This window comes from Myxocyprinus asiaticus, chromosome 20 (genome assembly GCF_019703515.2).
Source record: "Myxocyprinus asiaticus isolate MX2 ecotype Aquarium Trade chromosome 20, UBuf_Myxa_2, whole genome shotgun sequence".
Classification (NCBI taxonomy): domain Eukaryota; kingdom Metazoa; phylum Chordata; class Actinopteri; order Cypriniformes; family Catostomidae; genus Myxocyprinus; species Myxocyprinus asiaticus.
Window position 1 is genome coordinate 23,431,807 of NC_059363.1, and position 16,615 is coordinate 23,448,421.

Below are 16,615 nucleotides of genomic sequence, written 5' to 3' on the forward strand. Positions count from 1 at the left end.
TGTGGGCTCAGCATGCAAAAACAAATCTGCCATCTACAGGCAGCGGCACAGAACCAGACAAGCCATGAGGCCTAGTCTGACTGGTGCCTTTATGCTCAAATGAAGCCCAGTAAGGAAATTGATCACAAATTACCAAAACAAAGCAGCCAGAGAAAGCCAGTGCAGGCAAATCGTGGCCTGTGGCCACAGCCCACTGCACTGTTTTTAGTGCCGACTGAGCCACATCATTCAAAATAGCACGTTACTGATGCATTGTTTTGACAGCGGGGCAGCTGCTTGGGTGTGTTGCTTTGGTGTGGTTGCAAGAGCCCATAAAGAGCCATTAAATGTCAGCAGGTGCTCCGCACGGGCATCCCAGTGGAGGTGTTCTCTGGGATTGCTGGGGGCAGAAACCAAGTGCTTGAGATGAGGGACACACTAAATGCTGGAAGCTATCCAGACTCTATTTCAGGAGTGTCTGCCAGGTCCGTGGAAGTACACGTTCACAACGGCTCACATGAGTTTACTGCACTCCATAGGGAGCACTTCAGACTATCCCCTCTGATACTATGCAACACCACTATTAACCAAACTGACAGCACTGGAGTTCATATGGTGATATGGCCACAAGTATCCTAGTTTGCCAAGAGTGAAGAAAGGAAAATAATGTGTCTGTATACTGCATATATCGTATGTATACATCTGATTATGTGAATATCTGCCATCAGTGTGCCAAGCAGCTGCCTTCTGAAAAAAATCTACTAAAGTGCCAATAAATTCTCCCTGGTGCTTTGTATGGAGAACGAAACACCACAAACCTCCAGCTGTCCCTCTGCCCACAAGTGGTTGCAGCAGACTGGGAAATACTCAAGAGTGGAGGATGGGAGCAGTCCTCTGAAGTCAGCAGCATGTAAAATCTTCCCCGCCTGGCTCAGGTCCAAACACGCAGCACTCATTATGTCTCCGATTCAGCACAGGGACATCCACCAATCCTCTGCGGGTTGCTCAAATGCCTAAAGATGTCATTTAGTTGAGGATGGTGAGCACCAGTGAGTAGGGGTATGGAAGGATTGGCGGGGAGGGAAGAGAGGTGGCAAGGGAGAACCAAGGAAGAGCCAGGGAAGTATGGCAGAGGATTTGCGCTCATGTGCCTTCTGTTGCCACTGAAGAGGCGGTGGAGAAGGCAAAACGATGACCTTTCTGTCTGCATGAAAAAAACTAGAAACCTTTCAGCAATTAAGAGGAGTTAATGCCCTAATTATGTGTGTCGTTTTAGGCAGCGCCAGAGGGGATCTCCTAAATAGCAAAAGAGGGTCGGAGAGGGATGTGGATGGTGAGATGGGGAAGAGGGGAGGGTAACTAACCCAGCTGTTTCATTCCCAGACCCAACCTGGAGGGGTGGGCTATGGTCAGTTATTTAGGTTTTTAAGCTAGTGCAGTGGACAGGAAATTGTTGGGCATCTCCCAAATGACCACGCAGGGTTATTTCAGTTGAAACAACCTGATCGCGCACATGCTCTCTAGCCCTGAAGCATGCATTGAGTATGGGAGGAAGGTGAGCACTGTGATACACATCACTTGTGCTATCAAGCAGGGGCTGCCAGTCAGTTATGACACTATAATGAGCCTGTCATGATATTCAAATGGCTCCATTCTGAAGAGCTTGACTGTCTTCTGTGCACTCTTTGGTGCCACATTTCTCCTTCATGACGAGGATGCAAAACTCCTCTTCTTAGAGCTGTTCAACAATAATTTTTTTCAGTCTTGTTGGTTTTTTACACCACAATAATGAAGTTAGCCACATAAGGGGGTTCACTCTTGGTGTCTTGCAAGAAGATGGACAATGGATTGTTCTTTAATGAGGACATCAAACTGAAGGTGTGGAGCACAATCTCATGCTGTAAGAAAAACAAACCAGCTGTGAGAAAGAGTTGCCATGCTGACATTTAAAAGCACAGACAGAGGCGCTATCTAAGAATAAAGTAGGCCAAACTACACATAAAGAGAAAGAGAGAGAGAGACTGCATAATGATATCACCCCCCAGAGATCACTCTTTAAGACGGTGGCTCTCTATTTTGGGGAGGCAAGAGTGGGGGAACGTGGTGGGTGGAGAGTGGTCTCAGACGGGTTCTCTCCTCAGGCTCTAAATGAATGGCGGCGTTGCATAATCCAGCAAGCCTCGCCCGCTGACAGCACGATGATTTATGCCCCCCGTCAGAAGAGGAGAGGGGCGAGAGAGCGAGAGGCAGCCAAGGAAGAGATGGAGTGTGTGAGAATGAGTGAGAAGGAGGGAGAAAGAGAAAAGAAAAAGACAGATAAATGAGAGATATTAAAGGTAGAGGGAAGGAAAGTCAAAAACAGAAAAAAATGGGTAAAAGGAATGGTGTACAAAGGCTACTAAAACAGAGAGAGGAGGATGGAGGTGAGACAGATGCACTCAGTGGGACTCCTATCAAGCCAAGCAGTTCTCTATTAGCCATATTTTCCAGGAGACACTTGGGATGACTGAAGCCAGACATCTCATTACCAGTACAAAATGTCATCATTACCAGTACAAAATGTATGGTAATGAAACAAATAAAATAGTCCATTAGTACAGTAGCGTATCTGACAGTCTCACACCCAACTCACAGCATTGGTTAAGCCAAACTTGCTGTGTTGGCATACTCGGAATACTTGAAAAACAGAGCAACATTTTGATAGCACCACAGTGTTCACTTTTCTTGGAAAATCAAATCAAATGGGGAAAATCTTACTTATAGTTGTCTCAGCATAATTAAGATTGGATATTAAAAGATTGGATGTTTTAACATCAAAAACACTTTAGCTTTAAAACATTGAGATTACTTGTAACAGAGTAACTATGGGCTGTTCAGCTGATAAGCTAATTTTTGGCTGGGCGTGGTAGTAGCGCATCTGACCTCTGAGATTATTGGCCTTCGTGTGTTCTGTGTCAGCCAGGATAATAGTGAAATTGGCCAGCATGGCATATGTCACTGAAGGATTTGCTTTACAGAACCAGAGAGGGAACTTTAAGAGGGATTTGATGCAATGAGGCAGACTTTTGAGTTTTAAATTGCTCTCTTGCTCTGACTAAAAGCAGCACACACTCTATATGTATGAGTATGTATGTCAGTGTGTATGTGTGTGAGACAGAGAGAGAGAGACACTTTAGCCTACTCATATCTACAGGCAGGTCTGGCTATTTTGCTTCCATGGCTGCTCGTCTCCCCAGAGAGATGCAGTGGGGAGAGCCACTGCTGTCAGAACCTAAACTCTAGCCTCCGTTAGGACAGCCACTATCTATAACACAGCACAATAATTGGGCAAGCTCTAATTGACTTCTGTAGGAATTAGGTGTTACATATTTGTAAGGTGCACCCCATCACTGCCAACCAGCATCTGTAACACATTCTTTCACTCGCTTTCTCAATGTAGATAAAAGAAACTTAGGGTTGCAGAAACCTGGGGGTCATTTTGTATTTATAAACTACTTTTATTACTATTATCATATATGCTTATATTATAACATATAATATATACACACATTTACACCACCAAAGCATATGTAATGTTTTGATGACTGTATTGCAGCTGTCAAGAGTCATGGCCAAGCGGTTAGCTCATGTGTTCTGACCAAAGGTCTTCTACCCTACACAAGTCCAACAGAACCTGATGAACTTGTCAATACACTGAGTTATGGTGTTCAGGTAGGTGATTGTTTATAATAAAAGTGACAAAACATAAATAATAATAATAATAAGAAGAAGAAGTAGAAGAAGAAGAAGAAGAAGAAGAAGAAGAAGAAGAAAAGATAAATAACAAAATAAAAAAATGAAATGTATGCAAAATAAAATAAATAAATAAATAAATTATGTGAAAAGCATACAAGAGCTACAGTACATTCCCTCACTGTAGAGTCTTCAAATGTACATTGCAGGGTAAAAACAGAAGTATCACTCCAACAGAGAGAGAGAGAGAGAGAGAGAGAAAGTATGAGGTATATTAAATAGCTCTCTCTGTGGAAGGGGTCATCCATCTGTGTGTGTGTGTGTGTATGTGTGTGTGTGTGTGTGTGTGTGTGTGTGTGTGTGTGTGTGGACATAAGGCATGAGTGGATGAGAATCTAGCAGCCACACACGCATGTACACACCTTCGCCCTTAGCATGTGTAAACTGGTTTTAGCTTTAATGCAGAAAATCTCTGAATGTGTAGGTTTCAATGAGCCTATATAGAGATGTGTAACTCCTGAAAATAGACTAGCATACTGTACATAAGTGCTTTTCCTTTGAAAATGTAAGCAGGGTTGTGTGCACCTGAACGCATGCATCAGCTCACCTGTGAGTGTTATTCTGAGTGTGTGAACTGCATCTCTCTAAGTGTTGTTCAATAAGCACTCTCCAGTCCTGATGTACGGCTCTCGTTCCCCTCACGCTGCGTACCACTGGGTGCTTTAGCTCGAGCATGTTAGTGCTGATTCTCGGCAATGGTCTCAGGCCAGCGCTCTGTCAGGCTCCGTCCCTGTCTCTCTGACTGTCTGTGGATATAATTTTACAGTTGGGTGGCTGGAGGTAGCAGCGCAGCAGGCGGCTGGCCCCCAGGGTCAGACAGAGACGTAGCTGGAGGCAGCAATTTCCTTGCAGCTACAGTGTGTGCGTGCATCTGCAAGGTGAGCACCTGCACACAGCTCTTAGTATAATGGTTAGTGCACGTTATTACGCAGATGAGTGTTGAGAGGCTTTCCTTGTACATACGTATGAGTGTTGCATGTATGCGTGTGTGTTTGTGTGTACAGTGACGGTGGGGGTGGGGGGTGGAGGGGCAGGGGGATGGTTCACCTAAAAATGAAAGCCTACCATCATTTACTCACCCTCATGTTGCTCAACATTTCTTTTTTCCGTGGAACACAAACAAAGGTATTTTGAAGAACATACAGGTCTCTTTTTTAACAATTAGATTGAATGGCAACTGGTGCATTCAAGCTTTAAAAAGGATACAAAAGCACCATAAAAGTAAGAGATAAAAGTAGTCCATTATGACTCATGCACTATATTCCAAGACTTTTAAAGCCCTCTTTCAAAGCTTTAAGGGGAAAAGGGCTATTTGTGAGGAACAGACTGATATTTAAGCTGTTTTTCCCTGAAAATCTTGACATCAGCACTCACTCTCCTTGGCATGCTTATGAGAGAAGTATTGGTGTTTGATTAATGGAATCATTTGTTTGAATCTGATCTTTTAAATGAATCAGTTGATCAAGTTCACAGAATCGATCTAAATGAATCGGACCGATCCGGTTCTCAAGTTCAAATCACTGACTCAGACTACGTCCACACAAATCCGTTTTTGTTTGATTACTGCAAAATCAAACGCACTATGTTTACTTCTCTAATCTATGCTAAAATGACATTTCCCCCACCAAAAATGAATACTTCCGAAAACTATTACTGCATACTTTGGAAAATGATGATGTTAGGGAACATGGAATAAATGATCCAACCGCAACAGTTTTCAAAATTGAATTCATTGTAATTACATGGAAAAGAGTGAACATCATTTTCTTCAAAATTTCCTTTTGTGTTCCATGGAAGAAAGAAAGTAACATGTATGGACCAAATGAGGGTGAGTAAATGATTCAGAATTTTCATCTTTGGGTGACCTATACCTTTAAGTTTCAGGTAAGAGCTAAGCAGAGATAGGTGGACAGATATCATGTTGGGTGGTTCGGCTAGCCCTACGAGGTCTGGCTCTGTCAGTGGAGGGATTTCATCACTTTGGATCCATAATATACAGAACTGCATGTGTGTGTTGTGGATATGTGTGTGAATGATCCTTTCTTTGTCTGGATTACTTATCCCCTCCCCACCTCCATCTCTCCCAGTGGTGACACGGTTAATTTCAGACAGATCTTCCCCTTAAGCATCTATTGGCTATGGGTAACAATCCATCTCTCTCCCCCCAAAACCCTCCACCCACCTCCATACCAACCAGCGCCTCTGCATGGACACTGACACGTTGGCTTAGGCCATACCTTACCAAAGCTAGCCAGCTACAATTAATGTCAGCTGACAACTAGCACGCACACACACATATATATGACAGATCTGGATATAATCCGATCACAGACGAGTGAGTTTTGTGGTATCAAACTGTAAAAACAACAAACCTGAAAAAATGTGCTGCCGCAATATTCAAATGTAGCTTCTAAAGTGACATAAAACCAACAAACACAAATAAACAATGTTAGCATAACACTTTACCCGCAGAAAACCATGAGGGACTTCTGTTGTACAATGAATGAAATTCAAATATTTGAAATGAATAGCCATGAGGTTGAAATGTGTTTGTATGTGTTTTGTGTGTGTGTGTGTGTGTGTGTGTGTGTGTGTGTGTGTGTGTGTGTGTGTGTGTGTGTGTGTGTGTCAAGCGAACATATTTTGGAAAAATAAGAAAATGTATGCATCAATTTTCCAAATGACCCTTATTCATATGTAGAAGCGGACCTCTGTATTAAATTCAAGCACTTTACAACAAATGGTTGTGCCATTGGGTGCCATTTTGATATATGTGTGTATGGGTGGCTAGCAGCAAGAACAAAAGGCTGCTATTTGTCTGGGTGCTCATGGGAGAAGATGCCATATCAAACATGCAACTACATCCCTCAGACCTTTCTGAAAACAGGCCGCTACTTATCAATTACCTACTTGTCAGCAACACCGACCGTGTAAGCAGGCAACAATAGCGTTGAATGAGATTGCTCTGTGTGTGTTTTGCGTTTGAGAAAAAGATAAAAAAAAGACAAATTTCATATGTAAAGCCATACCACATCCCTGCTGAAAAATTACAGCTAAAACCAAACAAGCTGGTCTCCCAGGCTGGTCTGTTTGCTGGTTTTAGAGGGATTGTGGCTGGAAGACCAGTTGAAGACCATCTTGTCCAGGCTGGGAGACCAGCTAGACCTGCTTAAACCAGCTAAGACCGCCAAACCGGTTTAAGCTGTTTTTTTAAGTAGGGATGGACAAAAAACATGCAAGCGTGTATATAAGAATGCACACCCTCACAATGAACAAACACACACCCGACGCAAACAAATGTGGACCTGTGGGGCATTTGTGCCTGCTGTTGCTCCCCAGCTGTGTTGTTTTGGTATAATGTGAGCTGACCACTCAGGTCCGCAGAAGGTAGGCTGGCTGCAGGCTTTGTGTGTGTGCATCTGGTCTTGTGTCTTTGTGGATAAAGTGCAGTCTACCTGATCATGACTTTTAGGGGGAGGGCATTTGTGTCCATAAACACACACACAGACCAACTGTAGGTTTGCCCGTGGCTCTACATTGAGCCTATGAGGGCTGTCACTGTTACAAGCACACCTGCATTTCTCTTAGAGGTCCTGTACTATGAGTGACAGAAGCAGAGCCTACCTCTCATTCTCTCTCTCATCTCCCCTTGCCTGACTCTCACCCACTTATGAAGGCAATTCTTTCAGAGGCAGACAAAACACTTCCTGTCTGGCCATGTGTGTGTGCTGCTGAAGATATCAGAGAGGACTTTTTTTCATTTGTGAAGGTTAAAAGCTAGTTTAAGCAGCTCCTCTGTAAACTTTTACCATCAAAGCTGAGGAAAGCCCTGAGAGCCAGAGCACTGTTTTTCCACAGGAGAGCGGCGGTTAGAAAATAAATTCTTGTCCATTTGGCAGACCTCTGAGAACATGCCTCATAGGCTAACTCTCAAAAAACAGTCTTGTTAGTTAGAACTGGGCCTGGAGGCCGAGACAAAAGATGCTGTTTAGCTGACCGTGAGTAGCCCTCGGGGCAAGAGGCCAACTGGCCCTTCAGTTTCAATCTTGACTTCATTCTACTTTTTCTAATTCTTCTTTTTCTTACAAACCTGCTCATTTCCTGTGAGTTGTGAATGGAGTGGGAAAAAAATTCAAGATTATTTCTTTGTGACTGTAAATCTCTCACCTTCTCGCATCATGCCGACGGTCAGACACTTCATGAAGCGGCAGGCTTGGCAGGACTTCCTTCTGCGTTTGGTGATCTCACATTCATTGGTGGCGGGGCAGCTGTACTCGATGTTTCCTGTGGCGAGGCATGTAGAGAGAAGGAACAGAGAGTGTTTAATGACTGAAAACCAAAACATTACTTTTTATCAGAATGTAAACATAATATTGTAGACACAAGAAATTAAGATAACAATGTGTTAGATACTAGCATTATGGATACTAGTCACATTAAAATAACACTATTATTGTAATCAGATACCGAAGTTATTATTTAAAGTATAAGTGTGATTCAATAATAATAAAATAATTAGGAGGAAAAAAGTTAACTTTAAATGTAAAAAAAAAATTATAATGATAGACAAATATATCACTAATGGCAAATAATAATTTTCTTTTTTTTTTTCCAAAAGTTAGAAATGGAATACATTTTTAGTCAAGTTAAGATCAAATCTCTGGAAATCCAAATATTGAGCACATACTCAAGCTCAAATTTTCAAAGCAGAGATTGAAATACTACAATCACATCCCATCATATCTGCATATGTGTGTGTGACTGAGAGTGCAAGAGGTGAAGCAGGAAACTGCCACTGGCTTTTCTCAGAGGTCATGTGTCATTGAGCTGTGAGAAGCTGGAGATGAAGATGGGCAGGCCAGACTTTACCAAGCCTTAACAAAGACCTGCAGGTCACAATTCACCTCTGAGTGAACTCCCAATCTCCCGGTGTCCACTGACACAGCCTGTTGCCTGCCGATCGGCCACACAAACACACATATAGACATATGAGTCTGTTATTGCGAGAAGAAAACCTGTGATACATTGTGTTCATTGAGCATTATCAAACAGATAGTTCAGGTCCTGGATGCTAATTGGTTGATAAAGTGTTCCAGCCAAATTAAAATACACAATATAGTAACAGGTCTGATGTGAAACACCTGTTCACCTCTGTAGCTACTGTGTATGTCACTGCACTGCACCCATAGAGAACACATTATTGTATTACTTACATGTCAGTCACTATATCTTCTAGCGGAAGGATGGCACTTAATGAATTACAATTTCAATGTCGTCTGTATTGGCTGTATTTAAGTAATATTCCCGGTTCAATACAAGTTAAGCTCAATTGACAGCATTTGTGGCATAATGTTGATTACCACAAAAATTTATTTTGAATCGTCCCTCCTTTTCTTAAAAAAAAAAAAAGAAAGAAAGAAAGAAAAAAGAGGCAAAATCGAGGTTACAGTGAGGTACTTACAATGGAAGAGAAGGGGGCAAATTTATGGAGGGTTTAAAAGGCAGAAATTTGAAGCTTATAAATGTAATAAAAAACTTACATTCATTCTTCTTTTAAAACTTGTGCATTATTTCAGCTGTAAAGCTGTTTAAATTGTCATTTTTACTGTTTAACTTTTTAATTGTAAAATTGGCTATAACTTTACTGAGAAAAGGTTAGTAAGTGATTTTTTTCACACTAAAAATATTTTAAAAAGCATATTGTTTAAGTCTTGTGGCTATACTTTTGAAGTAGTGAATTAGTGAGTATTTTAACATTCAGAAATTAGCCCCCAATCACTTCCATTGTAAGTGCCTCACTGTAACCCAGATTTTATTATTATTATTTTTTAAAGAAAAGGAGGGGAAAGTCTAAATAAATGTTTGTGGTAATCAGCATTATGCCACATATGCTGTCGATTGAGCTTAACTTGTGTTGAACCCGGACTATTACTTTAAGACAATGATTTACTAGTCATTTTTTAATAGTAAATTTGAAGCTTGGAAGGGATTATGGTAGAGCAAAATCTGTCAATCTACAATAAGGTTCTATTTGTTAATATAAGCAGATGCAATAAATATCATGGACTAACAATTAACAATATTTTTCTACAGCATTTATTAATCTTGGTTAATGTTAATTTATTAAAATACAATTGTTCATTGGTAGTTCATAATATATTAACTAATGTTAATGTAAACAAAATGTAAAAGTGTTTTATTATATGTAGACATTAAAATGAACCAAGATTAATAAGTGCTAAAAAATTATTGTTCATTGTTAGTTCATGTTAGTTCATGCACACACTTCTCGGGCTGAAACAGACTCTCAAACACGCGCACTCATGCAATGAACATAGGGCCCGTCTGGGACCTCCACACTGATGAAATATTTCAGAGTTAATCAGACTTTGTAAACACTGATTTGTATTGACTTCACTTCTGTGAACTGATGTTTCCTCATTAAAAAGCAGATTAGCAGCACGAGCAGGGGGGCTAAATGCTCAAGACTGCTAATTCAACAGGAAACAGTATTTAAAGTATGCATGTTCATTAAACTGAGCTTCAATATTCATTAGTCAGGTAATCTCCACAAGCCCTTAGGGTCTTCGGATTGAGAGGACTCTGTGTGTGTGGAATGGGGATGTGTGAGAAGATGCTAGGTGATTCTCATGAGGCCTGAGGGGGTTGAGTGGTCTCAACCAGCTGGGAATGTTTAGAGGGGGGAAAAAATCCTTGCTAATCTAATATAGGTGCTTTCTTCCCAGTATTTGAATGCCAATGGCTTGAGCGCTGTGTCCAGGTTGTCAACACAGTGGAAAGTAGACTATGTATGTGTGTTCGCTGACAGGATAGAGTGATGTGATTTGAGTTAGGTGGCAGTCGATTAGTGCAATGTCCATTGTCTATCACTCAAGCGCCCGCCGAGAGGTTTCAAACAAGATATAAAATGTCCCAGGTGCCATCTTGCGCTGCCTGTCTTCATACTAATGCTAGACTTCCATCATTCATCAGTCCCAGTCAAATGCCAGTGGAGCTCATTACCAGAGCATGGCTACTACATGACCTTGGGCTGACCTCATGCTATGGGTTTTCTTGTGTTTATGCAGTAGGGAATGAGTGTTTTGGGCTGGGGCTGGCATTCTGTGGTTATATTCTTTGTTGGCTGTCTCCTATATTTTGCTACTGCCTGGCTATGAGTGGCTCAATTGGGAGGTGATAGATGCAGGTTGTCAGGTGGCATTGGAGGAGTGCCATCAGAATGCCAGATGCTAGTGATTTGAGTGGCCACTGCACCCGTGCCACTGCCAGTCCCAGCACCCCCAGCCGGGCAACGTCCTGACAACCCTGCACTCTTCTTCTTCCCTCAGTAACCAGCCAGCCTGGAAGCCAATTATCATCCAGCTGGATGCAATGTTTTCAGAAATTACCAAGAGTTTTATTGGCTAATGGGATGAAACATACCAATATGTCAAACTTCGAACATTTAGAGGCCTTGGATTGTGTTCACGCCCAGCGTAATGTCTGATCCATTTGTTTGTACTGTATTCTTAGAACTTCATTGCCACTTCTAGAAACAAGTGGATAAGTTATATCCTCTTTCTGTTATGGTATATACAATTATTGCTAATCTTCCTAGATTTCCATTGGAAATAAATTATAAAGCCGATTAATTTGAAAATCTACAGTAATAAGACAGGAAGGAAATGTATATTTGTTTGCAGCAAACATCATAGACTAATAAGCCAGAGTATTAGCACCCTTGGGCTTTACTCATCAACTGGACAGAAAGCTGCTTAGGCGGTGTAAAGCCAGTGGATGTTGGATGTATGGAATTGCATTGCGCTGATTCTAGGTATTGCACTTTGCACTAAGTCCCTCTGACCCCTTGGCCTAGCACCTGACATGCAACTGAACCTTGAACCTTGTGAGGGAGGGTAAAAGCCAACCTTGAATGGTCCTCTTGAAAAAGGCCTTGCAGGCCTCACAGGAGGCAACGCCGTAGTGGTAGCCGGAGGCGATGTCCCCACACACCAGACACAGGCGCTTGGGCATGGAGTTGAGCATGTACTCGCATTTGATCTGTGAGTCCTCCGTGATGGTGCTGGAGCAGTCCTCGTAGCGTTTGGCTACGGCACCATTGGGGCCCAGAGCGCCGGTAGGGCCGTACAGAGTGGGCGAGTCCAGACCGTTCTGATGGCCGTTCATTGTGGAGCTGTAGCTACCACTGGCGTCTGAAGAGCCGCCGGGGCTGTGGTGGTTTACGCTGTCCGTCAGTGAGGCAGGGCTGGAAGGTTCCGTCTTGATGTAGGAGGGGCAACTCGACTCAATGTGGCGGTCCTTGTTGGACATTCTGCAGAGCAGCCTGCAAGGACAAATGACATGTTTCGTGAGAATCAACCATCGTAACAATCACAAATGAACATGACAAAAATAAATTACATTCTTGAAGCGAACCAAGAAAATTCTTTCCTGATGTAATCGAGATCACTGCTAAAAAAAAAGACAAGCATTACTGGCATATGTAGCATATATTCTGTTTTGGATGATAGTCCCAAGCATGGGATGCTGGTGTGCCTAAACAGGGTTTTTGGTCCACCAGCACTCCACACTGCACTCCGGCCCATAAGAATAGCCCTCCCTTCTGCACTTGGATCCACCCCAGCCTTAGCCTGTGAGAATAGAAGTTTCAGCGGCTAAAAAAAGCCCCTGATTGTGAATTCAGAATTCCAGTTTTTTAGCATGTTAATGACTTCTCTGAGAGGAAACATAAGAGGAAAGGCATATGAGAGCCAGTGTGCCTCGGTCCCCTGGGTCTCACTAAAGTGTCTGAGTGGTTGTATATCTACACGGCTGTAAGTGCGAGAGCTAACACTGCTACTCTAGTGTAGTGGGCAGCCAATTGAACTTGCAGAGAAATGTGGCACAACCAAATCAGTTGTAATAGTTACAGATTTTGTCATAATGTTTTCAGACATTTTGATTTATTTAAAAAAATGTATTTATTTATTTTATTTTTTTTAGGAAATCATAAGAACTCTGCTACTAAGTAAGACTATTGAGATTCACTATTATTCAACAGGGAAAATTGTCATTATGTTCAAGAACGTACCCAAACAATTAAGACTGGGGGGAACAAATACAAAAGTTTAAGATCGGACAGTGGAAAAGACATATTGATCAGACAATTTTCCGAATACTGGGGATATTTCACCCTTAATGTTCATAGGATAATTATGTTGGATATCAAGAATTAACCAAACCTCCAGAAATCAAAAATGTCCTGAAATTATTTATTGTAGAGTACACTATCAAACCTTTTCATTTCTCTGCAGCACCAAGAAAGTGCTTTAGGCTCTTTCGTGAGATTGTGAATAAAGAGGTGGGACCTGGTGATCAAATGCACCATGACAGACGAGCGTCTGCAGGGTGGAAGAGAGAGGGACAGTGCGGAGAGCCCAGCTCCATCACTCACTTTCCAGTCAATATCAACTTGTTCTACATGACTCTAATCAGTACGGAGGCGCAAAGCAGTTCCATCATCCTCGCCCATGGGCAGTCACCATACACACACACACACACACACACTTGCACGCATCGACGGACAGGAAACAAAAAATCAGCTAGACAGACTCAAGCATCCATTATCAATCCAGTAACAAACAGACACCCACACAGTAAAGAGCAGAGACTATCAAAAGGCGGAACAAAAGAGCAGGCCGACCACCCCACCCCACATCGCTCAATACCGCCAACCCATTTAGTTCAACCCCTTCCAGCATCCCTACCCCCACACATTCACATACGGCCCTGGGAGAGAGGCCCATTAATGAGTGCTGTAATTAATAGATATCTCTTCTCTGTCTTTCAGGAGGCTTCAAGGCCTGCAAGAGTGGATTAACCGTTTCCCCTGTCAACAATCCAGAAGATCCTGAGCAGGGTCCTGCAGGGTATAGTGGGGGTGGAGGGCGGGACTTCACTTGAGCTGTGTCAATTAGTTGTGCTCGAATATCTACATGTAGCAAATTGTGATTGTTCAGGGACTGTTTGTTTCTCTAAAATCCTCAAAGGGTTTGGGGGGTTGTGATTTCGGTAACCCTCCACGTACACCCACACAGACACTGTGAGTGTAAGCTCAAATGCACTCTCTATTTATTCTTCACTACATTAGTGTTAAGGTGTGTTAAAAGTGGGATGATTGCAGAAGAATAAAGTCATACTAGAGTGACAATCACTGAGGATTTATTCAGACAACACATAAGGACCATTTTAAAATGGAGATAAAGGAGGCCAAATAAAATAGGCAGTCTGGAGGACCACAAAAAGGTATTTTTAATTAAGGAAGCCCGCTTCAAAATGAGGACTTTAAAATCCAGTCAGCTTGTAAAAGATGACTTCTTCTGAGGCCCATAAAGTAAGAGAGATAGTAAATGAGAGAGAAAAGGAGAGATTTTTCAAAAGAAGCCAGTCCAACTAATCATTCAAAAGAGGTTTTAGGCAACTACAGAAAATATATGAAAAGAATGCAATGTTTTAACCTTAAGATTTCACAACATCTCTGAGAAATTAAACAAGGTTGACATAGTTAATGAAATAGTTAATTATTTTAGTACTATAAACCAATTTTAAATAAACTGAATTATTGGACACGGAAGAAAAGAAAAAAGAATGTGTTTTGAGGATTTAATAATTAAATCTTGGTAAATTGCATGTAAAAAAAAAAAAAAAAAAATCACATTTAAAAAAAACATAATTGCTACAAATACAGAGGTAGTAATGGAACCCTATGAACAGGGCCAGAGTGGCTAATCCGAAAGATCAGGAGAATTCCTGCTGGCCGGTCAAAAATTGGCCCGGTTAGGTCTGCATGTTGACTGACACACTTTCATCATGTGTCGCATAACAGTTGCCAACAGTCCGTAACATCCGATATTTAAGGGATCAGAATTGTGTTCCATATTATAGTGGACACAGTCTGTATTTTATCATCTCACACCCAAACAAAAGAGAGAGTAGCCTGTGAGAGACGAAACTGATGTTGCTAAAGCTGATGTTGTGCCGCTTCACTTGACAGTGTTTGAAGGATCACGGAAGATCCATCGAGAGCAGATGGGCTACTAATAGCTGAATGGATGAACGTGCTTCAGGTACAAGATCATCACAAGTTTAATACTGACTGTAGTCTCACAATCTCAATCAGTTAATCTCTGAAATGCTCTTCCCTAGCAGTGCAGAATGATAATAATAAAATTATTTTTTTGTCACAAAATAACAGAATACTTAAAGTAAATGAATACAGATGCAACAGCATGACATGGTACAAAAATATGGGACTTTACAGCTCTCAAAAGATTAAACTCAATGAAACAAACTGCACAGAGTGCCTTCAATATTGTATCATGCAATAAATCCCTCTTAAAGAGACAATAACCATTCTGCCTTTGTCCTGAACATTTACATTCCAAGTAAAAGAAAAGTACAAATGTGTTATTTTTAGTCTTTTATTTCACTCTTATTGTTGTAAAATGGAAATTTTTTGAATGGCATGTAAAAATTTAAAAACAATCACTCAACCTTCATTGTTTCATTGAATCTGTTGCTATTTTAATTATCTAAAATACAAAACACTGACAATTTAAAGTGTGAGCCTGTACATCTTGAAGTTACAGTTCTACAGTGTTATTATTTACCCAGATAGTCTTTAAAATAAACTTAGTTTACCCCAAAACGAAATTTCTGTATGACTTTCTTTCTTCTGCTGAACACAAACTAAGATTTTTAGAAGAATTTCTAAGTTATGTTGGTCCTTTCAATGCAAGTGAATGGTGATCAGAAATCAGAAGGTCCAAAAATCACATAAAGACAGCATAAAAGTAATCCATACAACTCCAGTGGTTTAATCTATGTCTTCAGAAGTGATATGATAGGTTTGGGTGAGAAACAGATCAATATTTATGTCCTTTTTTACTATAAATTCTCCTCCCTGCCCAGTAGGGGGCGATATGCATGAAATATGTAAATCATCGAAAACAGAAGAAGAACTCTTAAGAGAGAAGAGTACTTGTGAAAGTGGATATTTATAGTAAAAACAATTACTTAATTATTGATCTGTTTCTCACCGCTTCTCATATACTTGAATTGAATGGTCCAACAGAGCTGATATATTTTTCTAAAAAAAAAGTCATACACTTCTGGGATGGCATGAGGATGATGAAATTATGTGTCAACTATCCCTTTAACATTCACTTATTTTTACAACACATACAATGAAGTCTTATGTCAGGAAGTGAAAATCTTAGCGAATGCCATATGTGGTATTATGACATATTGCATATATTGCATATTTTTGCTGTGATCTTGTTTTATTGTTATCATCTTCACCGCCAACCCCCACCCCCCTTTTGGGTATGGGCTGCTTGGACATGACATCCCAGGCTGAATATGAATCCCACTCCGGCCCTGCCTATGAATATGTATCTTGGTGTAAAAGCTCAGGCCAAAATGTGCTGAGTCAAAGCACCTGTTTCCTTGTATTGCATTGAGAGGCAATCGATTATGAAAAAGCTCCTATTACACTTCTACAGATGCATCACTCAATCACACACGTACGCACGCACGCGCGTGCACACACACACACACACACACACACACACACACACACACACACACACACTCACAGACAGGTGTCCTGAGGCTCTAAAAAGGTATTCTAGAACATTCCGGTAATGTCACGGATGCATACAGTCTATTTATAAACAATTTAAAGCTAGTTAAAATCGGCGAAAACACAAGCATCAAAGACTGTTTACACTCAAAACATATTTTCTCATCCTATTTAGGGTAACAGATGAACTAGCTTTTTGTT

General features: G+C 41.2%; 1 protein-coding gene across 7 annotated transcripts in view; it reads right to left on the bottom strand.

The window, feature by feature from the left end:
* Positions 1-16,615, bottom strand: part of LOC127411501 (estrogen-related receptor gamma) — a 263,979-nt gene that overhangs the window by 63,212 nt on the left and 184,152 nt on the right. For all 7 annotated transcript variants that reach the window (XM_051647133.1, XM_051647136.1, XM_051647131.1 and 4 more), the window contains 2 exons: positions 11,700-12,115; positions 7,939-8,055 (listed from right to left, as the gene is read on the bottom strand). In XM_051647133.1, the coding sequence (XP_051503093.1) occupies positions 7,939-8,055; positions 11,700-12,115 (533 nt within the window). The remainder of the gene's footprint in view (positions 1-7,938; positions 8,056-11,699; positions 12,116-16,615) is intronic.